This window comes from Acytostelium subglobosum (genome assembly GCF_000787575.1).
Source record: "Acytostelium subglobosum LB1 DNA, scaffold: scaffold4, whole genome shotgun sequence".
Lineage (NCBI taxonomy): Eukaryota > Evosea > Eumycetozoa > Acytosteliales > Acytosteliaceae > Acytostelium > Acytostelium subglobosum.
The window spans coordinates 945,442-970,821 of record NW_012236528.1 but is presented as its reverse complement, the minus strand read 5'-3'; the positions used below and the strand labels follow the sequence as shown (position 1 = coordinate 970,821).

The following is a 25,380-nucleotide window of genomic DNA, read 5'->3' as shown; positions in this document are numbered from 1 at the left end:
CATAACTCAACTTACTCAAAGTCCAATCATCGAATGTCGTCAACACATCTGTTTTTGCAATTTTTGCAAATCAACCGATTGATTTCAGATTCAAGTCCTTAATCCTTTCTCCAACTCAACACAACTTGAATTGATCACAACTACAATTGTTTACTCTTTGCATTATTTACTTTCATTCATTCATTCATTACTATATTCATTATATATTTATTGGTCTTCATTCACAACCACATATTATCATGGACACACCAACTTCGACGTCGGTACCGTCGAACATTGTTCCAACAATGTCTGATCTTGATACAACTCCTACTCCAGCACCTTCAATAACCACTACTCCGACAACTACTCCTACTCCTACTCCTACTCCCACTCCTACAGCTACACCTACTCTTACAGCAACACCAACACCTACACCATCACTCACAACAACACAAACACAGACACAGACACATACTCAGACACCTGCACCATCAGTCACAACCAGCAAAGAAGCCAATTGTAATAGTGGTAGTTTCAGTGGAACAAGCAGTGGCTTCAACAACAACAGTAATAATAGTAATAGTACAAAGGATATAAGCCTTAAGGATTTGAGTAATGCAGCTGCAACATCATCACTCAGTCTATTGGAGACAATGGCCAAGAGCAATGATAAACATGCTATAAAGGAACATCTCAAGAAACATGCACTCGATCTAAAGAATAGCAATGAACAGACCCTATTCCATTTGGCTGCAATGCATGGAAATGAATATGTCATCAGGCAATGTCTAAAGAAGAAGGTAAAGTAATGTGAAGTGATTGATTGATTGATTGAGTGACATGCACTGACCCTCCCTCCCCACCATTAGTACATCAACCTTGAGGAAGTCAAGCCACTGTTAATGAGGGATAAGGATGGATATATTGGACTGCATTGTGCGATCAATGGTGGACACTTTGAGGTGGCAGAGAGACTGTTGGCAAAGGGCTCAGACCCAAACTCGAGAACTGTCAGTGGATCAACTCCTCTGCATCTGTTGGCCAAATACTCTCATCATCCCAAGGCGTGTAAACTGGCCGTGCAGTTGCTGGATGGTGGAGCATTCATCAATCACAAGGATACAAAGTTTGAGACACCTCTACATCGCGCCACACTCCAAACCTATGTAGTTATATCTGGTGACATCTCTGGCTGCCCCACCAACACACGAGTGATGATGCGCACCTACAACAATAGCAGTAACAGTCTAGACCTTATCAAAGTGTTCCTAGAACATGGCGCGAATCCAAACATCTTCAATAAGTATGTACTATTATCCATGATTGATTTGGACGCCAACTCACTCTCTATATGGTCATTAGGCGAGGAAAGACATGCTTGCACTACGCTATAGAGGAAGGGAGGGTGGACCTCCTGGAACTATTCCTCGAGTATGGTGCCATCTTTACCAAACAACCTTCAAACAACTTCCCATCACCTCTCGAGTTGGCCAAAGAGTCCAAGAACACTTCAATCATTCAATTCTTCAATGGTATGGCGTCAGTCACATGCTACAACTCAACGTCCCTACTAACCAACACATACACAATCAATCAAAGAGAGGATAGCCAACTGTGGAGAGTATATACTGTTTAATGATAAGATGGCAAGTTGTTATATTGGAAAGAATGCTTCGGTATTCCATCAGTCGAGCGATCAGTTCTTGGTTGGACATTCGATTCAGTTGGTGTCGGGCAGGATCTTTGTCACAAACTATAGGGTGGTGTTCCGCAGCGATGCATCGACCGCACCCATCAATCATGAGACATACTCGTTGCGATGGCCATTTGGCGAGTCCGAGGAGATGACCATACCCCTTCTTTCAATCGACTCGTTCACATCTGACAATCACATCCACACGACGACCACCACTCAGCCGACCTCATCACAGCAGTCTGGCTATGTTGTCATTCCGGCCGACTCCCAACAGCAGCAGCAACTGATGTTGTCACAACAGCTGGCTGCCCCACCACAGACGCCTCCACTCTCGTCGTCTGGCTCGCACAGCGGCTCACACACACCCAATGGTTCGCTCACTCCCAACTCATCCTCATTGAATGTTCAGCAGTCGTCGACAACGTCCTTGGGAGCATCACTGTCAATGACGCCACCACCATCATCATCGACCTATTGCTCGCTCACAATCACAACCAAGGACTACAGGAACTGCAAGCTCTACTTCACGTCACAGGTGACGCGCGATCGCGTCATAGAGGTCATCTCACATCACTCACAATCAATGATCGAGCACAGCATGAAGCATAACGAAGGCAATCGACAATTGCAGCTCAAGATCGCTCACGACAACATACATCTGGATGACGAGAACCGAATGCAGCACATCGATCGCTACGAATGCTACGGCATCTTTGAAGACCCCATGCCCTATCTCTTTGCTCACTTCTTACATTGTCCCGCAGTCGAGGAGGACAATGGCTGGAACATATACTCGGTACGACGCGAGTACCAACGATTTGGCATCTTCATGGATGGCGCCAACAGCGGAGGTCACAACATCAGCCACAACAGTCTGGACAACAGTGTCAACAACAACAATCTGTACTGGAGATTCACAACTTTGAACAAGGAGTACAAGCTGTGTCCAACGTATCCCAGCAGCATTGTGGTGCCACGTGTCATGCTCGACAAGGACCTGGAGCGTGTATTTGGCTTCCGGAGCAAGGGTCGCATCCCTGCATTGTCCTGGCGCGCACCAAGTGGCGCATCAATCACCCGTTGCAGTCAGCCATTGGTGGGCCTCGAGCGTACACGATGTCCCGAGGACGAGATGTACATGACGGAGCTGTCCACTCAGCGCCCAGTCTACTTGATCGATGCTCGTCCCAAGCTCAATGCCATTGCCAACACGGCGAATGGCGCAGGCTTTGAGAACATCTCCAACTATCCCAACTGCAAGCTGGTATTCCTAAACATTGCCAACATCCACGTAATGCGCCGCAGTCTCGAGAAGCTGGTCGCCACCATGTCACCGTATGGGGGCGACGGCGACGGCAAGCACCTGTCGGCAATCGAAGAGAGCAACTGGCTGAACCATGTGCGTGGCTGTCTGGCGGGCGGCGTGTACGTTGCCGAGCTGATCCAAAAGAACATCAGTGTGCTGGTGCATTGCAGCGACGGATGGGACCGTACTCCCCAACTCACATCCCTGGCGCAGGTTCTCCTGGACCAGTACTATCGCACGATCGTCGGACTGGAGGTACTGATCGAAAAGGAGTGGCTGTCCTTTGGCCACAAGTTCACCCAGCGACTTGGCCATCTGCACGAGCTGGAAGAGGAGCGCTCGCCCATCTTCATCCAGTTCCTCGATTGCCTCTTCCAACTGGTCAATCAGTTCCCTCTGCTGTTTGAGTACACTCCCGCTCTACTGCAATTCATTGCCGAACACCTCTTCTCATGCAAGTATGGCACATTCCTGTACAACTGCGAGAAGGAGAGAGCTGAGAAGCACGCCAAGACCAAGACTGTCTCGATATGGACCGATGTCAACAGGAACATAGAGCGATTCACGAATCCATTCTATCAGACACAGCAGGATGGCGTTGTGCTGCGACCCAACCTCAACCTGCGCTCGATGGAGGTGTGGAAGGCGCTGTACATGCGCAGCGACACACAGAACACATGGCTGCACAACTCATGGATGATCCAGAACCATCAATACCTCAAGGCCACTCAACAGCTGCAACTATCACATCACCAACACTCGACTCAGACATCCACGACCACATCACCACGACCATCACTGGCTAGCGCTGGCGAGGACAATGATGCGACTGGTCTCGAACCAACGTCAACCCGGCCATCACTTTCAAATTCGTCCAGTCCGACCATCATCAACACATCGACATCATCATTGGAGCGAAGGCCATCAATGGCGCCAAGCATGCTTAGTGGACCGCCGCAGCTGCCCCCAACAATCGTACCCCCAGCACCTGTAATAATTGAAGTGTCGACTGCACGAGCAGCCGAACGAAGAAGACAACTGGATCACAGACATCGTAGATCATACTCTTTGCAAGATCATCACAAGCCAATCATCTATAACAACAACACATTGAAGCCATCATCCACGACCACGACCAACTCTGACAACGCCAAGAAGTTGTCCATCTCCAACAACAACAACATCAATCAATCATCATCATCAAGTATCCAACTTGGCAAGGAGGTGTCGTTGCCAAGATCAGTGTCGTTTGTTAGGAGAGGACTTAGACTGCCTAGAACTCAACGATTCATACTGGGGTCACACCGACCAACTAGTGGAGGCATCAATAGGGCCAATGGCGCCACGCCCATTGTCACTGGCGGAGGATCAGGATGGGTTGTTGGCCATCATGTTGACCTGAGGCACATGACCAAGGAGAAGTTCTACTTTGGTGGTCCATTAGTGTAACATATATATATAAATATTAAAGCAAACTCACCAGACTACTACATAGACATGGAATGTTGTAGTGAGGTAGAATGGTGCTTTCACCAAAAAATCAATCAATCAAATCGATCAAATATGACCCGATTGTGGTTTGTTTGCAGAATTGAGAACCTTCGAATTTTTTTTAATTTGGAGCAAGTTGAGGGTGGTGGAAGGCACTCTCCAACGTTGCATCTTCCCTCACCACATTGACTGATGTGAATGAAATAGATACTTACCCTGGGCAATCATTCATTCATTCATTACATTTATTCATATACTTTAAATATTCTTTACATATACCTTATCTTTATATTCACATCATATATAATATAATATCTTTGTTCAACAAATAAATAAATATCAATCAATCAAACAAACAATCAGTCATGAGCAAACCAGGAGCTGATAAGAATGAGAAGATCCTTCGTGATCTTATGACATTGGATGACAATAAGAGATGTATGGACTGTTCAATGAAGGGTCCAGTATACGTCTGTTTGGAGCTTGCTACATTCGTCTGTCAATCATGCAGTGGAATACAGTAAGTTCACAATTCATTGATGATGTTTGATTGATGAACACACATACTAACATTGGATGATTGAATGAATGAACAGTTCAAACATGGGAAGAAGATGCAAGTCTGTATCAATGGGATCATGGAAACCAGAGGAGATACAAAAGATACAGAATGGTGGAAACAAGGCTGCTCGTGCATATTGGTTGGCAAGATGGAGACCTGAGGACTTCCCTGAGCCAGCAGAGGGTGATTCCGCAAGGATCAGACGTTTCATTGAGCTAAAGTACACCAACAAGCAATGGGCCGATACAGCAGGTTCATCATCACATGCTCAATCACATGCTCCATCACATCACAACAACAACAACAGTAGCAACAGTAACTTTGGCAACTTTGGCAACAACAACAACAGTAACAACAGTAGCAACAACAACTTTAACAATGTTATCCCAGCACAACACAAGGTTGAACCATTATCGAATATATTAGGCAATGATATACCTCCTATCCGCGTCGATCCAAAGAGGAACTCACAGACATTTAGCAATGGAAATGGTAACAACAACAACAACAACAATACATCCAACACCAACTCGACCAACCTCTGGCTCGACCAACCAGGCGCCAATGGAAAGCAACAACAGCCCAAACAACAGAGCAATACATTGTTGGACCTGTCCGACATCTTCTCAGCGCCCACACCCGCGCCAGCACCAGCTCCACAGTCACATCTGCCACAAATACAACAACAACAACCAAACACATTCAGCAACAACGCACAGGTTAACCAATGGTCCACTGGTGGCAACAATCCATGGAGCACAAGTGTCAACCAATGGGGCGTGCCTCAACAGGCCCCTCCTCAGTCACAGTTCCAGTTCCCACAGCAACAACAACAGCAACCGTTCAACCAGCAACAACAGTCACCATTCAACCCTCAACAGCAGCAGCAACCTTTCAACCAAGCATTCAACCAAACCCAGCCATTCAATCAAACACCACAACCATTCATCCAGCCTCAGCCATTCAACCAACCATTCAATCAGCCACAGATGATGCAGCAACAGCAGCCCGCCAACCCAGGGTTCGACTATTGGGACAAGAGCAGCGCCATCAACCAACAACAGAGCAATCCATTCTTTGCACAACAACTGCAGCCACAGCAACCTCAACAACCAGAGAAGAAGGACTACGCAGGAGGTAAGTGTAATTGTACATGTGAGTGACCAGAGTGGAATGATTCCCTAACCCATTCCGATCAATCATAGCATTCGCCAACTTGTCACCATTTGCTAGCAGCCCAAGCACTGGAACACCAAACAACTTCAATACAGTGTCACCAACTAACTCCCAGCGTGGCAACAATACAGCAATCAGTAGTAATGGAGGCAGTGTAACCAAGCCCAATCCATTCGAGTCAACTTTCAACGTCAACCCAACATCTTCAAGTGGACCAGGCAGTGTTAGCAAGACTGCTTCAAACCCATTCGCCAACCTCAACAACAACACATCCAGCAATGGTATGGTTGCCAACCCATTCTCCCCACCAATGGGCAGCCAGAACAACAATATGAACAATATGAACAACATGGGCAGCATGGGCAGCATGGGAAACAACAACATGGGCGGCAACAACATGGGCATGAACAATGACTTCTTTGGCACCAACTCCACTCCAATGGTAATGCCATCATCAGCAGGCATCCCACCAAAGGCTGCAAGTGGTGGCGGTGGCGGTGGATTCAATCAATTCAATGGCGGTGGAAACCAACAATTCCAGCCTCAGCAGCAGCAGCAACAACAACAGCAACAGCAACAATTTTTCTCGAATCAATCATCACCATTCGGTGACTTCAACACCAACAACAATCCAAACAAGAACGCACCAAACACCATGTCATCTCCATCATCATTCTCATTCTTCTAGACTCCTGCTCCTCCCTCCTCCATCCACATTTGTTGCTAACAACAATGATTACTCAATCATCCATCCTAAGGATCATGGAAGTCCTCTCTCTCTGCCATTATAATCATATCTACATCCCCATCCATCCATCCATACATCCATCCATCCACATCCTGATCCAATCAATCACAATAAAGACAACTCACTCGCTCTCACCTTGACTCCAAATCATTATTTATGGGACGAACCCGTCTTCGCAAAAAAGATCAAGACTTCTCGTCTTTAACTTCAAGTCTTGAAGTGATACACAGATACATACATGATGCAGTTCATACCAGATACTACACCTACAATACTTGCTGACAATAATGAGCGTGCAAAGTTGATAAATGAAGAGTGGAGGAATGATGGTGTAAGAGTGGCAGAGAGCACAGTGCCGGATGGTGCACTGGGCTGTTATGCTACAAAGTCTTACTCGACAGGTGACCTGATCATCAAGGCCAGACCGTACTGCTGGGCAGTGGTGAATAACGTGACCGAACATATATGCGATCGATGCTTCAAGTTTGTGCCTGAACGCAAGCTGGACCGATGCAGTAGTTGTGCGTTGGTGTACTACTGCTCGCGACAATGCCAGGTCGACTCTTGGTCAGACTTGCACAAGCACGAATGTCCACTCTTCCTCGATATGAACAAGAAAACAAAGCATCCTCCACCTCGGGACATGATCATGGTGGCGCGCATGCTCATCCGGACCAAACTACAACGCGACAACCTAAGCAAAGATGACAAGACCATCGTTGGATCATACCTTGTCTGTGAACAACTGATACCAAGTATGTCATCGACCTCAATCAATCATTCGTTACATTCATTCAATCACTCATTGACAAGTCATCCACACAGATACTGGCAAGAGAAGCTCGAAGGAATATGAAATAGATGTTGCCATGTCCCGCGCGGCAACTGCACTACTCACCAAAGCGACAATCCCAACAGTGGACATTGAGAAGAGCAAGATTGTCCTTGATTACTTGTCCAAAGTATGAATAGGCTCCTTCATTCATTCATCTGTGGAGCATACACATGGTCCTAACGATTATCCACCTCAATCAATCAAACATTATAGTCATCACGTAATGCATTCCAAGTCGGTGGAGGACGCATGGAGAAGGGTGTAGCAATGTATCCATTCATCTCTCTATTGAACCATTCGTATGTCATTGCCATCACATCCATCATCACTGGTGCTCACTCTTACTTAACCCATCCCATCACTTCACAGTTGTCAACCCAATGCAGTCCAATTGTTCTGTGGTAGTATATGCGAGGTTAGAGCGCTGCGACCCATTAAGCAAGGCGAGGAAATACTCATTTGTTATTGTACTCAAGAACAATCACATGAAGAAAGACGTGAGGTCCTAAAGGACTACTTCTTCTTTGATTGTGCATGTCCCAAGTGCATGGACGTCATCAACAACAATCGTTTGGACATGTACTTCAAGTGCAATGCGTGTCCAGAGGGACGTGTCGACGTCACAATCAAAGATGGCACATCCAGAGCATACTGTTTGTCTTGTAACAAGCAATACAACAATGCCCAGCTAAAGAAATACCAGGACATGGAGAATATGGCCAAGGACTATCTTAAACGAACCAAAGACGTCCCATTTGGCAAGGAAATGGTTAAGTTTATAAAGGAGTTGGCACCAATGTTGGCATATCTTCATCCTGGACACAATGTATACCAACAAATCATTGCACTGTTGCAACCAAACATTACAGATGGAGTTGGACCCGATGACAACCTGGCAATATATCGCCAGAATCCATTCTTTGTCCAAGTATTGATTTACACCATACAATACTATATTTATCACCTTGGTATTGATCACCCTGTTACCTCGGACTTCTGCTTCACACTCGGTGGATACCTAAAGTATGTTCGTTCACCGATCGTTCGCACAATCAACCAATCACATGCTCCATGTCTAACCCTCATCCATCCATCATCATTAGTGTAATTGGACAACAAGACCAAGGAGAAGAGATGATGTACAATGCCAGACCCAACCTTGTTCGATTCAACTTCCACCAGAATTAATTGATTGATTAAATGATTGATTGCCAATAATAATAATAATCATCTGTAATTGAATTCCAAGAGATAGGTGTTGTTGGACAGACTTCCAACTTTATTACACTTATTATTCGAATATTTATAAATACATTCAATCTTTCAATAATGACAATTACCTTATTTGGGTTGATTAGTGTACACAACTTTATTTGTCAAACACAATTCAAGTGCACTACTTTCAATAATATCAAAGATAGAGAGATTTAGATAGATATATAGTGATATAGAGATATATATATATATATATATAATCAAGTGAATGAATGGAGTTCATACCAGATCACAAACCTCAATACTTGATAATGTATTTAGAGCAAACTTGATAAATGGAGAATGGAATCATCCTGGTATAAAGGTTGCACCAAGCCCTTTGCCAGAGGGAGGAGTTGGTTGCTTTGCAACAAAGTCATATGCGACTGGTGACCTACTATTCAAAGCGAACTCATTCGCATCTGCAGTGGACAATCCCTTGGTCGGCTACGTCTGCGATTACTGTTTAAAGTACGACTACTCCAATCACAAGATTGATCGTTGTGCAGGCTGCCACTTTGTATACTATTGCTCACGACAATGTCAGATCGCTGCATGGGAGGACCTGCACAAGTACGAGTGTCCACTATACAAGGTGTTTAAAAGCACATCACAAGAACCAATACCCAGGACTGCGTCTCTCTTTGTCAGATTGCTAATCCGAACGAAGCTTCAACGTGACAACCTTTGCACGCCAGAGAGCAAGAGCATCTTTGGCTCATACTTGATATTTGAGCAACTCCTATCACGTAAGTATAGTATGGTAGTATAGTGTTGGTTGGTTGGTTGGATGTTTGGTTTGATGGTGTGGACTGGACTGGACTTTCAAGTCAGACGAGAATGATCATCAACCTGGATACACAGACATCAACAAGATGAATGGGGATCAAAGATTTAGATATACCATGCTCTCTAGTATTACAGCATCCATTCTCACGAAGCAGCCCATGAAGAATGTTACCAACGACCAAACAATCAATGTCCTTGATTACTTGAGCAAGGTATGTTTATGTCAAGACATCCATAAACCCACACTCACTAACTCAATCAATCTATCAATCTTTAGGGATTGACAAATGGATTTCATGTGGATGATGATCAAGTACTAAAGGCCGCCGTGATATATCCATATCTATCTTTACTAAACCACTCGTAAGTTCACTCCTTGGTCAGCCTCAATCACTCAATCACTCAATCACAATCACTCACTCTTCAACCAACTTCCAACAAACAAACAATCAGATGTCGTCCAAATGCTATCCAGTTGTTCACAGACAACTCGTGCCAGTTGAGAGCTTTGCGACCTATTGAGCAAGGAGAGGAGATACTCATTCACTACCATATGCAAGGTCAAGAACACAATCAGTTGCGCCAACAGTTGAAGGAGAACAGCTACTTCAATTGCCAATGTGTTGTGTGCCAGGACTTTGTCAACAACCATCGTTTGGGCAAGTTTTACAAGTGCAACGCCTGTCCAGATGGCCGCGTCGAGGTCCAAGAGACCAAGGGTGGCACCACCAAGGTGTACTGCATGTCGTGCAATAAGAAGATCAGTGGTGGTGAATACAAGAAGTTCAAGCTAATGGAGAAGAAGGCCGAGCGTCTTGACCTGGAGCTGGATGATGTGCCAAGAGGTGCAAAGTTGGTAGAGAAGCTCAAGGAGATGATGCCAGCGTTGGAGTATCTTCATTGTGGACACCCGGTCTACTATGATCTCCAGATCACTCTATTGAGAGGCAATCCATCAGACAACATGGCCTTTTTCTGCCAGTATCCATTCTTGGTACCAGTACTGGCACTATCCCGACAGCACTTCCTCTATCACCTGGGACCAGATCAACCTCCTACTTTAGTTACAGACTTGGTAGTTATCTAATGTATGTTCCAATCCGTCAATCCATCCATCCATCCATCCACCCAGATATACTAACACATGTACACATGCATAGTGCGCGATTGGACAAAAGGAGAAAGGTGAAGAGATGATCGCAGAGGCCAGAACCAACCTTGAGAGCTTTGACTACTTCCCTCCTCAAACACAAAGGACATGATCATTCATTCCACACTGCGACAAACATCCTGGTACCCAACCAAACAATTCAATTCCACTACCTGCGCCCATTCAAGTTCAATCAATCACGTGATGTACACAAGGTGGGCTCCTGTTTTTTACTTGTTTTTTATCTTTGGGCGCACCATCACCAGATATTAGTGCTTTTCACAAATTAAATAATTGTTGCTCTTCACACAATCAATCTCAATCTATCCAACCTCATTCCTTCCTTATCTATCCATCCATCCAACCATCAATCAATCCATTCACAAACCTAACTTGTTCTTTATTAATTAATTACATATATAACAATCAATCACAAACAATCAAGAATGTTCAACGGATTGAAGAGAACCACTATGTTCACCTCCAACATTGCCCTTGGCAATCAGTTCAGAAGCGGAGTGACCTACTCTGCCCTCAACTTCAATGGTTACCAGACCAGAGATTGTAAGCAGACTATAGCAATCAAACCATAATAGTGATAACAACCTAACACTATTGTTTGTCATAAACTAGTCACCAAGATCAAGGTTAAGGGACCAGTCGTTGAGATGGACGGTGATGAGATGACCCGTATCATTTGGGAGATGATTAAGTCAAAGGTGAGCACAATCACGTTGTGACGATGAAGACGAGACATACACTAACCCATCACCTCACTCATTCACTCACTATTAGTTGGTCTTCCCATACTTGGACTTCAAGCCATTGTACTTTGATCTTGGACTTCCACATCGTGATGCCACCAATGATCAAGTGACAATCGATGCTGCCTTGGCCATCAAGGACGCCAAGGTCGGTATCAAGTGTGCCACCATCACCCCCGATGAGGCTCGTGTTAAGGGTAAGTCATACATGATCAATCTTCATACTTTGGTCTAGAAGTACTGACTGACTAACGGATGTTTCATCAACTAAAATACAGAGTTCAAGTTGAAGGAGATGTGGAAGTCACCAAACGGTACAATCCGTAACATTCTCGGAGGTACTGTGTTCAGAGAGCCAATCGTCTGCAAGAACATCCCAAGATTGGTGCCACGTTGGACCAAGCCAATCGTCATTGGCAGACATGCACACGGTGATCAGTACAAGGCCACCGACTTTTTGGTCGAGGGACCAGCCAAGTTGGAGATGATCGTCACACCAAAGAACGGCAAGCCAATCTCCCGCCAGGTCTTTGACTTCAAGGGCAACGGCATTGCCATGGGCATGTACAACACTGACGAGTCCATCACTGAGTTTGCCCACTCGTGCTTTGGCTACGCTCTCGACAGGAAGTTCCCCCTGTACCTGTCCACCAAGAACACCATCCTGAAGAAGTACGATGGTCGCTTCAAGGACATCTTTGAGGAGATCTACCAGGCCAAGTACAGAAAGCAGTTCGAGGCCGCCGGTCTGTGGTACGAGCACCGTCTGATCGACGACATGGTGGCCTACGCCATCAAGTCCAACGGAGGCTACGTCTGGGCATGCAAGAACTACGACGGTGACGTCCAGTCCGACGTTGTGGCTCAGGGCTACGGCTCGCTCGGTCTGATGACCTCTGTGCTCTCTGCACCAAACGACAACATCGTCGAGGCTGAGGCTGCCCACGGCACCGTCACCAGACATTACCGTCAGCACCAGCAGGGCAAGGAGACCAGCACCAACTCAGTGGCCAGCATCTTTGCCTGGAGCAGAGGTCTCGCTCATCGTGCCAAGATCGACAACAATGCCGAGTTGCTCAACTTTACCAACAAGCTGGAGCAGGCTTGTGTCCAAACCATCGAGAAGGGCTTCATGACCAAGGACCTTGCTCTGTGCGTCTACGAGGAGAAGGATCTCAAGCGTGAGCACTACCTCAACACCGCTGACTTTATCGACAAGGTTGCTGAGACCTTGAGAAAGAGCCTCTAAATGTAATGTGATGTGTCCATCATCACCATTATCATCCCTTCCATTGTATACCGCCAGTCTTTCTTTCCACACAGACTTCCATCTCAAACCAGTCACCGGACCTGGAATAGGTCCAAGTCCAGCATTGCACCAAAATAACATATAAACATAATTTATCCACAAGTTTACTGAATCAATACTTTGAGCTTGCTTCCAAATGTATCATCCACTGAATCTTTGGTAGTCTGTCAAAGTACTTGCTTGCGTCCTGTCCTCCTCTATCTATCCTAGAGTTTCTCCATTTGCTTGTAGAACTCGACAACCTCTGGATGCACCTTGAGTTGATTGGACTGTAGTTTGGACTTGAGTTGAAGGCCGGTGAGGGAGGTCGCTCTACTCAGTGCCACGTAAGCCTGTCCATACTCAAAGGTGCCCTCGAGGTCAATGACCAATCGATCGATCGACATTCCTTGACTCTTGTGAATGCTCAGTGCCCACGCCAGCGCCAGCGGCACCTGAGTCCTTGATGCCACCTTGACGTTGCCCTGCTCGATGTTCCAGACCTCCTTGACGATCTTGCGCAATGTGCCAGTGCTGAACTTGACGATGGGCATCGAATCTTCGGCCGCCCAAGCCACGACGACGCCACGTGATCCATTGACCAACTCCTCTTCAAAGTCCAAGTTCTTCAATAGGATCACTTGAGCACCAATCTTCAATGTCACTGTTGATTGGGCTTGCATGTTCTTCAGCATGTCTCTATATGGATCGGGTCCTTCGTCCTCGGCCTCAAACACCATTGCCTCTCCAGCCAAAGCTTGTAACTTCCTTTCATTCTCAGCATCACACTTGGCTCGATGAGGGTCTAGATTATTGTTGGTGGGGATGGTACGCGTTAGGATTGGTAGTCTCCGAGTTCAGTTCGTAGCAACATACATAAGACAGTCGGAATGATTCCATCGGTAGCGTCTAGATTGTTGGAAACACATTGATTGAGAGTAGTTAGACCAACATCAGAGATGACACCAAATCGCAGTTCGTTAAGGACCTTGACAAACTTGTCATCCTTCTGTCTGTACACCTTGGTCAAGAGGATCGAATGATCAATCATCATCTCCCAGCAGACAGCCCTGAAGCAGTACGATGCAGCCGTCTGCTTGGACACGGGCGGTAGTTGGCAAAAGTCACCGACCAACACCAACTGTATGCCGCCAAAGGGTCGAGGTGAGCTGCGCAGAGCCCTTCCAATCTGATCCAGCTTGTCGAGCAGCTCGGCAGAGATCATTGAAATCTCATCGATGACCAGCACCTTGGTCTGGCGCCACCGCAGCAGGTTCTTGTTGTTGCCTGCAATCGAGCGGATGTAATCTTTGGCCGGCTTGTCACCGAGACCAATCGCGGCGAACGAGTGAAGGGTGGTGCCGCCAACGTTGCAAGCGGCGATACCAGTGCTAGCAGTGACGTGGACACAGTCGCCGTGTAGAAAACGCAGTGCCTGGATGATCTCGCGAAGGACGTATGTCTTGCCCGTGCCTGCACTGCCTGTGAAGAAGATGCTGCTGCCGCCCAAGACCAAGTCCACAACATGTCGTTGCTCAGGCGATAGTGTCTCTGATATCTTGATATCCTCAATTGATCGTTTGTACTTTGGTGGGGCCTTCTTTGAGTTGCCGCCCTTAGGCGGTACAACGTTGAATGTGTTATTACTGCCGGTACCAGATGATCGATGAGATAGCAATGATTCCGATGAGTAGTTGTTGATCTGTTTGAACATTGATTGATTGGTAGTTGGAGATGACTGAGATGACTGTGATATCTGTGACTGTGATTGTTTGTTCCCCAGACCATGAAGAGTAGGCTTGACCAGGCTAGAGGAAGGTGTTTGAAATACTGTGGATGTAGTCGAGGTTGTTGGTGACAGAGAACTGTTGAGTGAAAGACTTGGATTGCTCTTGTATATTGACAATGTGTTTACAAAGCCAGTGTTGTTCAGACCAATCTTTGAAGGCATCAATGCAGATACCATCGGTTGTTTGCGTTGTGTTTGACCTTGAACTTGTGATTGTGGCTTTGTCAATGAAAGTGGATTTGATGTATTTGTTGATGTCATGCTTGTTGATGTCGTGCTTGTTGATGTCGTGCTTGTTGATGTCGCCTTGGTAGAATATGATAGATAATCGTCGTCATTATCAAACTGACCACTGAAGTCGAATGAGAAGTCAGGTTCTTCATCTTGAACATCAGGTCTCATCTTCTTTGTTGGTTGCTGTTGCTGTTGTTGTTGATGATCCTCTTGTTGTTGCTGATGTTGTGGCGGGTCATCGTCCAAGAGGTCCATATCATATAATCGTTTTAGTTTGTTGCTGAGTGGAGATGATGATGAAGTCTGTGTTGTTGAAGTTGATCTGTTGTTATTGTTGTTATTGTTGTTGTTGTTGTTGGCATTCGGATAATGTAGGTGTAGTGATTGTTGTTGTTGTTGTGGTGGCTGCTGTGCTTGTAGTCCTTGTTTATTCGTTGTCTGACTTGATACAACAGAGAAGAAATCGGTTATTATCGAGTTATTGTTCAATGATGACGTCTTGTTTGATCGTTGATTGGATCTAAAGTACTTTGTATTGTTGTTTAGACTATTCATCTTATTGTATGTATATAAACAATTATAAATAATATGGACTATAATTATTACTTTCCAAAGAGATAATTAATAAGGCGCGTTCCAAGAACAACTCCTCATGAGTGTAACGTTATGAATTTGACCTGGATTCAAAAAAACAAATAATGCACTGGGCTTCTGAATGATCATCATTCCCACACACTCACACACTCAGAGACAGACTTGACTCGCGTCACGCTCTCCTATCAATCAATCTACTTAACTACATACTTACACTTTTATATATATATTTATACACTCAAAGAAATAATCTATTGAAAATGATGTCCAGAAGACTCCTCAACTCAAGAACTGCCTCTTTGTTCACTGTAGGTGTCATCTTAACAGAACAAGTCAACTCAACAGGTCATGCATGACATCGACAGTGTATTATTATACGCGTATAATGATAACAATAGCAACAACTACAACAACAACAGCAGCAGCAGCAGACTCGATTTAGGAAGAAGCTATACACAATAGACGACAACACTCTCATTGTTGTGATCAAACTAAACTGATATCGACACTTATCGATCGACACACAGTGGAGCGAAACAATGAATGAATGAATGAATGAATGAACGACAAGACAGATACTAATGCGAATCAACTTATGATGATCACAACTTTAATATAGCAACAGAGATCATACTCCACCAAGAACATCGATCAGCAGATCAAGGACTTCCTTGCCAGACCAGACATTGCCCCAACCGCCCAGAGATACAATGTTACATACAAGGAGAAGAGTAAATATTTGAAGAAACAGCATTCAGCAAGTAGGTAGACCAAACCTTTGAAACTAACAATAATATATGATCAAATTGAACATAACAGCCCAAGCAGAGGTTGCCAAGGAGCAAACCGAGCAGAGAAAGCTCCTCCAGGAGGCTCACGACGAGGCTATCGCTTCATTCGTCAACTCCCTCACCCCAGAGTCGATCAAGCAGCTCTAAACAGCAAGCACCCTTTGATATAGTTATATCTTCTCGATCATTCATCATTAATCAACATCAACAATATAGTGTCGCTGGCATGCAGCATGCAAGCAAGTGGCTACAACAACAAACACACACATGTAATTGGATACACAATAAATAGCAATAGTACCATCAATAACAGATATTCATTCGGCAATAGACTTGACAGTTAACTAAGTTAGTTGTCGCCGCGACTGCCACAGCATCATATATGCACACACACAAGAGATAGGAGAAGGAGAAGGAGAGGAATGATGTTACAGGATGCCAACATGGCCTGGGAGCTTTATTAATGATGCATACACATCTATCAAGAATGGCTTGATAGCTAGTTATTATTATGATTATTATTACTATTACTGGTGCTACTACTACTATTACTTTCGCCAACTGGACTGCTGACACTCTTGTTGTTGTTGTTCGATGAGCCAGACTCTGACGTTGACCTCTTCTTGTTGTTGGATTCATCAGAGTTGTTGTTGTTATTGTTGTTGTTGTTGTTATTGTCAGCGCTGGTCAATATTGAAGGGAAAGAACTGCCCAGCGAGTGTAGAATACTATGAGGTGTTTGGATGCCATCGTTCCACGGCAGACCAAAGCCAGCACGGCTGGCTGGAGAAGGCATGGATGTGCCAAACATTGCCATACTGATGTCAATGTTGCTGGGCGTCGCCAGGTTCATGCCACCCGGTGAGGGTCGTGGCCAGTGCAATGGCGTTGGCATGAATGTGTTGCCGCTCGGGGTGAGCTCCAGAGGCTCGGGATAAAAGTCGCGAGGCGACGGCAGCGTGGGGATGTCGGCAGGCTTTGGTGGCATGTGCTCTTGATTGAGTGGCGCGATTCCCTTGGGTGGGATGATGCCGCCGTGCTGCGAAAACATAGGCTTGGGCGCGGGTACGTTGACAGTATCAGGGATAACGACGCTGAGCGGCTTCTTCTTGGGCTTGTTGGTCTCCTCCTTGGTGACGATGGGCACCAGTGCAGGTGAAATAGCGGGTGAAATGAGAGGCGGTGTGGACGCTAAGCTACTGTTGCTATTATAAGGCCTGGGGAACATTGTTGATTGTTGTTCAAACTCGGAGGACTGCTGCTGGCTCTGGTTTGCTTTGGATGATGTAAAAGTTGCGTTGGAGTTGGAGTTTGAATTGGAGTTGGAGTTGGAGTTGGAAGTAGTCGACGTCGATGTCGATGAGTGGTTGTTGTTGTTGTTGTTCTTCTGGGCTGAACTTGGTCGGGAAGTTGCTGTGGATGTCGTGGATGTGGCAGCGGATGATGGCACGGGTGTTGAGGCCTGGACCATTGGTATGTCGGAGTTTGTGTTGTACATCTGTGGATGAGGTTGTTGGAGATTGAATGGATGTGGCTGTTGCAGTGAGTGGTGTGGATGATGTTGCATGGCTGGTGAAGAGTATGCTGGCTGGATCAGTGGCGAAGCGTGATGTTGTGGTGGAGTTGCCTGTTGTGGTTGTTGCTGTTGTTGTTGTTGCTGCTGCTGTTGCTGTTGCTGCTGATGTTGTTGTTGTTGTAAGCTCAGGTGATGGAGTTGTTGTTGATGCTGTTGATGTTGAAATTGGAATATTTGTTGTTGTTGCTGTGTTGTCATTGATCCACCATAGTAGGGCATCATCTGTGGCTGCATATAGGGCGAGCCGCCAGGTGGCACTGCGCCATTCGGGAACATGAATGGATAGTTGTTGACATCGACGTACATTGGATGGTGGTATGGACTGCCATGTGCAGCGCCCTTGAGCATGGCACTCTTGGGGGTCATGACACCGCCCATCTGGACGGCGCCTGGTGGGGCGCCATTGAATGACTTGCTCGGGTCGAGTCCGCCCAGTGGGAATCCGCGAGGACCATACTTGGACGCGGCCATTGAGCGAGGAGTCAGCGGTGCCAGATCGGCCTCCATGCTGCTGTATGGGTAGTACTTGGGATGAATGAGTGCGCCATTCGATGCGTAGAGGTAGCCACCCTGTGATGCGTTCAGTGCCACCTGTGGATAGACCATGGCACCTGTCGAGTTGCCCATTGGATGCTCGCCACTATTGTTGTTGTTGTTGCTGTTGTTGTTGCTGTTGTTCGCGCCATTTGTGTTGTTTCCAACATGTAGTGGACTGAGGTTGGTAGAAGAGCAACCAGTTGGTGTGGTTGGGGCTTCGCCAAGGTCCTCCAAATCATCATCATCATCATTATCTGTCTTTAGCTTCTTGCTTCCGAATATCCTTGGGTACTGCATGATGACATTACATGTTAGTAAGTGACGTCATGTCTGGCGACAACTCTGTCAACACATCACACAACATACATCTTGGTTGGTGAGGTTCTTCCTCGAGTTCTCGTGACTGTCTGTGTATCGAATCAATACTTTGTCCATGTCTTTGGAGGAGTACTGGAACAGCTTGTTGTTGCTGCTAAATATGATGAGGGCAATCTCGCAATCGCACAGAATGGACAACTCCATCGCCTTCTTGATCAGTCCATTCTTACGCTTGGTGAATGTTGCCTGTCTGTTCCTCTCATTTGCGATCCTCTCGATTGTGATCTTATTCCTTCCCACTAAAATAAGTAGATTGATTGATTGATTGATTAATTGATTGGTTGATTGAGTTAGATGAGTGTCGAGGCTTGATGTATGTATGATGTATGTTTAGACTTACTGGTTGACTGACAATATAAATATGAATGAGCAAGCCTTTAGGGAGCTGCTCGCGGTGGTCGTTTGAGCCGACTAGTTTGTAGTTGTACAGGTCTTGTTTACAGTGATGTCTTCACAGGCTAGAGTTGAGATTGAATGGCTTGTCTGTGTGTCTGTCTGCAGAAGTGGAGCTGGCTGTAGTCGTTGTTGGATGGAGAGATGTCAGAATTGATATTGATGACTGATTGATTGAATGATTGACGTGTGTATGAGTGTTGGATGATTGAGTTGAGTTGTCACTTGATGTTGTTGGTGGATGACAAACTCAAAAAGAGGTATAATAATAATCTAAGATGTCTGTCTTTCTATTTTAGAATATCTCTCTCTTTAGAGATAATAAGAGTAAGAAATGGGGGCGTAACTTGTGGATGGTAATAATAGTGTTTTTTTTTGTGTTGGTGTTGGTTGGCTGTTGTTGTTGTGAGCTCTAATTATAACAGCACCTCTTCTTCCATCTCTTCCTAATATTCCTTGTTGCTTCCTTTCATACACACACCCACTTATTGTCAACCAATACAACTGCAACAATTACACCCCCCTCCCACCACCACTCACACCACAAACACTCTCGCTACGAAGCAAACAAACACAACAAACACAGATCCAATGGATATTGGGTTGTTGACAGTCATTCACCGCAAGAGGTGCATGAGGAATGAATGAATGAATGAGATGCATGTGATTGATTGATTGATTGCTGTGAGGTTGTGTTTGAACAATCACCATGGTGATTGAACGAGTGTGTAAACGATAAGACGATCAGATACAATGTAGCATTGCACAATAACACAGACAGTTGTTGTTGTTGACACGCATGACATTAGATAGATTAACTGAATCCTTTTATCATATTTATGTGTGTGTTATGTTATGTGGATGGATGGTTGGACATGATAGGTCCATCTTGTCTGTTACTGGTTACCAGATTGATTGATTGCATTATACATACATATAATATAATAATAATAATAATAATAATAATAATAATAAATAAGATGTATTTATATGTATGATCGAACTATTCTACTTTAACGATTACAACATGTCTGTTGTTTGTCTACAAGTTATGTGTGTGTGATGTGGTTTGGATAATGTAATGTAATGTGATCTTTCTTTGGGGCAACGAGGAGTCGAGCTCAGAGTCGACTCAGATCTGAGCGTGATTGCCGTTTTCCAAACACACAAAAAGCATGAGACACTTTGATTCATTCTCTCGCGGGTGATTCTCGACTCGAGACAAGGCCAAACACACACGACTTGAGCCGGCATGACATTGGATGACGGGCGGACCGCCGCCAATCATAGACCATGTTGGATGATTCGCTGGCAAAGGTCCTTTAATCGATCATTCATTCATCCGTTCATCCATCCATCCATCCAGTCAGTGCACAAGAGTCTTATTTTGTAAATTGCCAAGTCTAGAAGCGTTGTTCACCGTGACAACCGCGTGTGATGATGCTAATATTGTTGCAAACTAGTTTGGATATGGGCGCGGGTGAAGGGTGTTTGTGGATGTTGACGGATCGCCTTGATACTGATCATTCATTCATTCATGAATGATTCATTCTAACAAGCGGACAAACAACAACAACAAATATAGTAGATAGTTATGAATAGCTCCCACCTTTGGCTCCACTTGTCGATGGCCTTCACCGTCGACGCTGATGCCATGTTTGGAAATGAGGTCTCAATGTTGGACCATGTACGCGTGGTGTGTGTGTATGTGTGTGGACATTGATTGATTGTATAAATGGGAATGGTGGCAATGAATGGGACCGACAGGGCAAGATGGGGAACAAGAGACTAAGTCCACATTCATACTCTTGAGCTGTCTATAGACTTCGCGTCCACATCCCTCTTTCATGTCTATGTGTTATTTAAAGGTTATGTCCTTTGTTTAGTGTGTTGTGTTATTAATTACCTTTGTGTATGTATGTATGTGTGTGAGCTAGAATAAGAGTAACTTACTATTGCTACTATCTTTAGACTCTTCTCAAAGTTGGTATGGGCATGGACCACTTAATACCAGACGAGGTGCGTCAACAAACACAACGACTAAACAATGTTTTCAAAATTAAAATTAAGCAAAAAAAGGGAAAAATCCAAAAGGACGAAGCCCCAGGGTCCACAGGGCGAAGGACTTGACCCTCACTTACACTCTCCAGCTCATAGTGGAATCAGGAACTCCAGAAAGTTGATGATAGAGTGCAGTAGACCACAGGGCCACTACACAAAGGTTTATTCATGAAGGAAGAGGAGGATGATGAAGGTCCAAGCCCAGCCTAGACCAACCCAGTCCAGCCCAGCCAGTTGACAATATGATTAGTTAGGCAACGGCTCGTATCCACTGCCAATTATAGTCTGTGATGTCTGTCGCTTGCTGTAGTAGGCCTCCAACACGTTGTTCTTGGGCTCGCGCTTGAATGGTGGAATCGGTGCGTCGCAGTGGTACAGCGCTGCAACGTTGAGCTGGAGAACGTGAGTGAACTGAGATCGCTCGTTGAGGAAGTCGGGCAGTGTCCTCTTGCTGCCAGACGTGTCATTTGGCTGCACCAGATAATGCTTGATCTTGTTCTGTTGTGAAGATGGGTTGTTGTTGCTGTTTGCCCCATCCTTGGATGACTCTTCGCCGCCGCTGCTAATGCCAGTGCTACTGCTGATGCCGGTGCTGCTGCTCAGACCAGTGCTGCCAGACAGCGACGAAGACTGTGAGCTGCCAGCCTGGTCCGGTCCGCCCGAGGCCACGTAGGAGATCTCCAGGTGGCCGGGGAAGGACTCGGAGAAGAGGATGACAAAGGTGCCAGGCTCCTGTCCCTTAAGGATACTATTTACAGACTCGCGCTTGAGGAACATGAAGATCAGGCCGTTCTGCCACAGCGTGGAGATATGACGCTTGTAGCGTAGTGTTTGCAACGACTTGCCAAACCAGAGCCAGAACTGGTCAAAGTCCTTGTGGCTGACGAATGTGCGGCTGCCAAAGAACGTCGCATTGAGATAGTGGAAGTCGTAGCTGGACAGTGGTCGTGTCGGTTGGATTGGACTCTGCTTGGTAGCTTTGAGGAAGTGTTTCTGGAGTATATTTACAAAGTGTGGCCAGGTGATCTCGAACTATGGATTGATTGATTGATTGATTGATTGTTAGTGACACATGCTTTGGAATCCAGTGCTCGTTGTAAGACATACCTTCTCATTGAATGACTCTTTCTTCAAGAGTGTACCCTCACTGCCCTCCCATTGACAATCGTTGGTGATGACGATGAATGGCTGGGAGGTGCCACTGGGCACGTTAAAGGTGCGGCCATCCGACGTCTTGATCTGAAGGACAAAGTGCAGTTTGACGCATCCCTTGCGTGTGCCTGTGAGGAACTTGATGGGGAACTTGGCAATGCCCTTGACTGGATCGATGATCTGGGTGTCCTTCTCGATCTGCTTCTTGTTGCCGCCGTTGCCTCCACTTCCACCTGCGGCAGAGCCAACGATGGGCGTCGAGCCCTTGGTCATGGGCTTGGCGTGGAAGATCAGCTCAGCGCGGATCGGCGAGTAGGACGCAATATCGACGTTGGTGCCTGTGAGCAGCTGTGCGATCAGGTGGTCCTCCTGCAGCTGCTTGAACTTGCTGATGACCATGGGGAACGGCTGCTTGGTGATGACAAGGGCGACGGGCAGCGTATCCGCGTCGCCAAAGCTGAGCTCCTCCTGGTAGAGCTGCAGCTGCTTGAGCTGGATCGAGAGGTCCTGTAGCAGAATATCGATCTTGCACAGTTGGTTGGGTTCCAGTATCGTCTGGCAGTACATTTGGTTGAGCGACAGCAGCTCTGACTCGATCTGGCCGCACAGACGCTTTTGGTCGCCCTGCAGAGACATGAGCAGATCTTCGCGGTTGGGCATGGCCAAGCCCGAGATGAGGAACTGGCGCTGCGCCATGTAGATCTTCTCCAAAGCCTCACGCTGCGCATGGTGGAGGCTGTGAATTTCGTTGAGCAGCGCCTCGTGTGGTGCGTCGCTTGCGGATGAGATCGACTTGAACAGGCTGCTGTTGTCCGACATTGAGGGCGAGTCGAATGGCGACGAGGAGGAGTTGCGTGCGTCGTCCGGTGAGTCCTCGCCACGTGTAATACCACCACTGCTATTGAGCTTGTTGGCAGCAAAGTCAAACTCGTCCGTGCTGTCGACATCCGTGTCCATCTCTGGTATCATGCCAATGTTCTGCATCAATGACGGGTAGTTCTGTCGCTGGTGCTTGCCCTTGTTGGATTTGCTCAGCGGCGAGCTCATGTCTGAGCCACTTCCCTCCAACTTGACGGCGGGGCTGGGTGGCTGCTTGGGCGGCAGCGAGCCCGACGTAGGCGATATCGACATCTGCTGTTGCTGGTTCTTCTTGGGTTTCATCAGCGTGTCCTCGCTAGAGACCTTGGGCGAGGCAAAGCTGTCGGAACGCCTCTTCTTGCTGCGGTCCTCCTGCTCCGTCGTGCTGACGATCGACCACTCCATGGCGCTGTCGTTGCGTGGTGGCAGAGCGCCCAGTCTAAAGTTGAGCGCGGCCAGTGCGCTGGCCTGACCACCGTTGTGTCTAAACAGGTCCTCGCTGTTTGAACGCTTCAGTATTGGTGGCTTCCTTGTCTGTGGAGACGATGAGGCGAATTCTACAAAAGAGCCAAGTGCCTCTGCCACGAGCTCTTCATCACCTGCAATTCCTCGGACTAATAATGGAGTATATGTGTGAGTAAGATCGTTCAGAGTTGGACACGCTTGTGAGAGGATATGCTTACCTTTCTTTCTCAACTCGGATGGTGGAGGTGGGATTGGAGCCGAAGCAGACAGGGGCGAGAAGAAGCCTTGGCCAAAAGCAGAAGGGTGCTGCATAAGCATCTGTTGTTGTTGTTGTTGTTGTTGTTGATGTTGTACATGTAGTAGTGACGATGGTGAAGTGTAGGGATTGGTGTTGGACGACGGCATCTTCATCTGTAACAGCTCGTTCATCTTCTTGTTCTGCTCAAACAGCTCCTTTTTCAGCTTGATGTTCTCCGACTCGAGCGTGGAGTAGGCCTCCTCGATGGACTTTGTGTACACACGGTGCTTTTGCTCGCGCTCAAAGGCCGAGTGCACCTGGTTCATCAGCGACTCGATCTGCGACTCGTATTGCTGTCGAATCGTCTCCATCTTGCCCAGATTGTCCATCGTGGTCATCAATGTCTTGTCGAAGCTGCGACTGGCCTCTGGTGATATATCCATAGATTGCTTTGGCGATAGGCTGTTGTTATGTTGCTGCTGTTGCTGTTGTTGTTGTTGATGATGTTGTAGTTGCGCTGTATTTGATGGTGATGAACTTCCAGTGCCTCCAAGACTACTGCCCCAATGCAACTCGGGCAGTGAGAGTAGATGATGTTGTGACTGCTGTTGTTGCTGTTGCTGTTGCTGTTGCTGCTGGCCACCATTGGTGACCAACTTGATATTTGGATGATGCGCAGACAATGAGGCTACTGCATCATCAATAGATGTAATTGGACTAGACTTGTTATTATTATTATTGTTGTTGTTATTCATCAACTGTTGTGACTGGGATGATGCCGGTATCATAGCTGCTTTTGAATGTTGTTGTTGTTGCTGTTGTTGCTGTAGGTGATATGATGATTGGAACAACAAGTGTTGCTGTTGTTGTTGCTGCTGTAGGAGGTGTTGTTGTTGTTGATATTGATGTAGCTGTTGTTGGTGAAGTGGAAATCCAGGAAATGGTGTTATTGGTATTGGATTGCTGGTTGTACCACTGTTGTTGCGACCACTATTACTGCCACTGCTACTGCTACCTCTACCGTTGTTGCTGTTGCTGTTGTTGTTGGACATGATTGATTGATTGATTAGTCTTTCGTTCGTCTGAATGAATGTTCAAGTTCAAGTCAAGGTTCCAAGAGAGTATGATGTGGTATGATGTTTCGAGTATTGTCTCGGGGATAGATGCCCGCTAATCACTATTGTCTCGTCATTCGCTTTGCAAAGATATCTTTCAAGTATGTATTATTGTTTGTATGAATGAATGAATGAATGTATGGATGGATGATATCTAT

General features: G+C 46.2%; 9 protein-coding genes across 9 annotated transcripts; 6 read left to right on the top strand and 3 right to left on the bottom strand.

Moving 5' to 3' along the window:
- Nucleotides 1–287: 287 nt before the first annotated feature.
- Nucleotides 288–4,433, top strand: SAMD00019534_025470 (hypothetical protein; the record flags this gene model as incomplete). Its single annotated transcript, XM_012901845.1, has 4 exons — nucleotides 288–782; nucleotides 852–1,285; nucleotides 1,345–1,514; nucleotides 1,582–4,433. 4 exons carry the CDS (start codon nucleotides 288–290, stop codon nucleotides 4,431–4,433), a joined length of 3,951 nt encoding a protein of 1,316 aa, XP_012757299.1.
- A 407-nt stretch (nucleotides 4,434–4,840) lies between these two features.
- Nucleotides 4,841–6,901, top strand: SAMD00019534_025460 (hypothetical protein; the record flags this gene model as incomplete). The annotated part of the gene is made up of 3 exons (XM_012901844.1): nucleotides 4,841–4,995; nucleotides 5,072–6,174; nucleotides 6,243–6,901. The coding sequence occupies 3 exons, from the start codon at nucleotides 4,841–4,843 to the stop codon at nucleotides 6,899–6,901; spliced, it is 1,917 nt and encodes a 638-aa protein (XP_012757298.1).
- Nucleotides 6,902–7,199: 298 nt separating this feature from the next.
- On the top strand, nucleotides 7,200–8,984 carry SAMD00019534_025450 (hypothetical protein; the record flags this gene model as incomplete). The annotated part of the gene is made up of 5 exons (XM_012901843.1): nucleotides 7,200–7,716; nucleotides 7,787–7,923; nucleotides 8,010–8,095; nucleotides 8,166–8,819; nucleotides 8,900–8,984. The coding sequence occupies 5 exons, from the start codon at nucleotides 7,200–7,202 to the stop codon at nucleotides 8,982–8,984; spliced, it is 1,479 nt and encodes a 492-aa protein (XP_012757297.1).
- A 295-nt stretch (nucleotides 8,985–9,279) lies between these two features.
- Nucleotides 9,280–11,101, top strand: SAMD00019534_025440 (hypothetical protein; the record flags this gene model as incomplete). Its single annotated transcript, XM_012901842.1, has 5 exons — nucleotides 9,280–9,799; nucleotides 9,915–10,051; nucleotides 10,117–10,202; nucleotides 10,293–10,914; nucleotides 11,000–11,101. 5 exons carry the CDS (start codon nucleotides 9,280–9,282, stop codon nucleotides 11,099–11,101), a joined length of 1,467 nt encoding a protein of 488 aa, XP_012757296.1.
- A 334-nt stretch (nucleotides 11,102–11,435) lies between these two features.
- SAMD00019534_025430 (hypothetical protein) lies at nucleotides 11,436–13,002 on the top strand (the record flags this gene model as incomplete). Its single annotated transcript, XM_012901841.1, has 4 exons — nucleotides 11,436–11,553; nucleotides 11,623–11,708; nucleotides 11,785–11,950; nucleotides 12,032–13,002. 4 exons carry the CDS (start codon nucleotides 11,436–11,438, stop codon nucleotides 13,000–13,002), a joined length of 1,341 nt encoding a protein of 446 aa, XP_012757295.1.
- A 266-nt stretch (nucleotides 13,003–13,268) lies between these two features.
- Nucleotides 13,269–15,319, bottom strand: SAMD00019534_025420 (hypothetical protein; the record flags this gene model as incomplete). Its single annotated transcript, XM_012901840.1, has 3 exons — nucleotides 13,269–13,846; nucleotides 13,918–14,743; nucleotides 14,873–15,319. 3 exons carry the CDS (start codon nucleotides 15,317–15,319, stop codon nucleotides 13,269–13,271), a joined length of 1,851 nt encoding a protein of 616 aa, XP_012757294.1.
- Nucleotides 15,320–15,908: 589 nt separating this feature from the next.
- Nucleotides 15,909–16,616, top strand: SAMD00019534_025410 (hypothetical protein; the record flags this gene model as incomplete). The annotated part of the gene is made up of 3 exons (XM_012901839.1): nucleotides 15,909–15,966; nucleotides 16,278–16,389; nucleotides 16,478–16,616. Coding segments are annotated over 3 exons (309 nt in total), but the record flags the coding sequence as incomplete, so codon positions are not given.
- Nucleotides 16,617–16,877: 261 nt separating this feature from the next.
- Nucleotides 16,878–19,084, bottom strand: SAMD00019534_025400 (hypothetical protein; the record flags this gene model as incomplete). The annotated part of the gene is made up of 3 exons (XM_012901838.1): nucleotides 16,878–16,948; nucleotides 17,002–18,853; nucleotides 18,929–19,084. 3 exons carry the CDS (start codon nucleotides 19,082–19,084, stop codon nucleotides 16,878–16,880), a joined length of 2,079 nt encoding a protein of 692 aa, XP_012757292.1.
- A 2,556-nt stretch (nucleotides 19,085–21,640) lies between these two features.
- Nucleotides 21,641–25,159, bottom strand: SAMD00019534_025390 (hypothetical protein; the record flags this gene model as incomplete). The annotated part of the gene is made up of 3 exons (XM_012901837.1): nucleotides 21,641–22,426; nucleotides 22,502–24,018; nucleotides 24,088–25,159. 3 exons carry the CDS (start codon nucleotides 25,157–25,159, stop codon nucleotides 21,641–21,643), a joined length of 3,375 nt encoding a protein of 1,124 aa, XP_012757291.1.
- Between the last annotated feature and the right edge of the window lie 221 nt (nucleotides 25,160–25,380).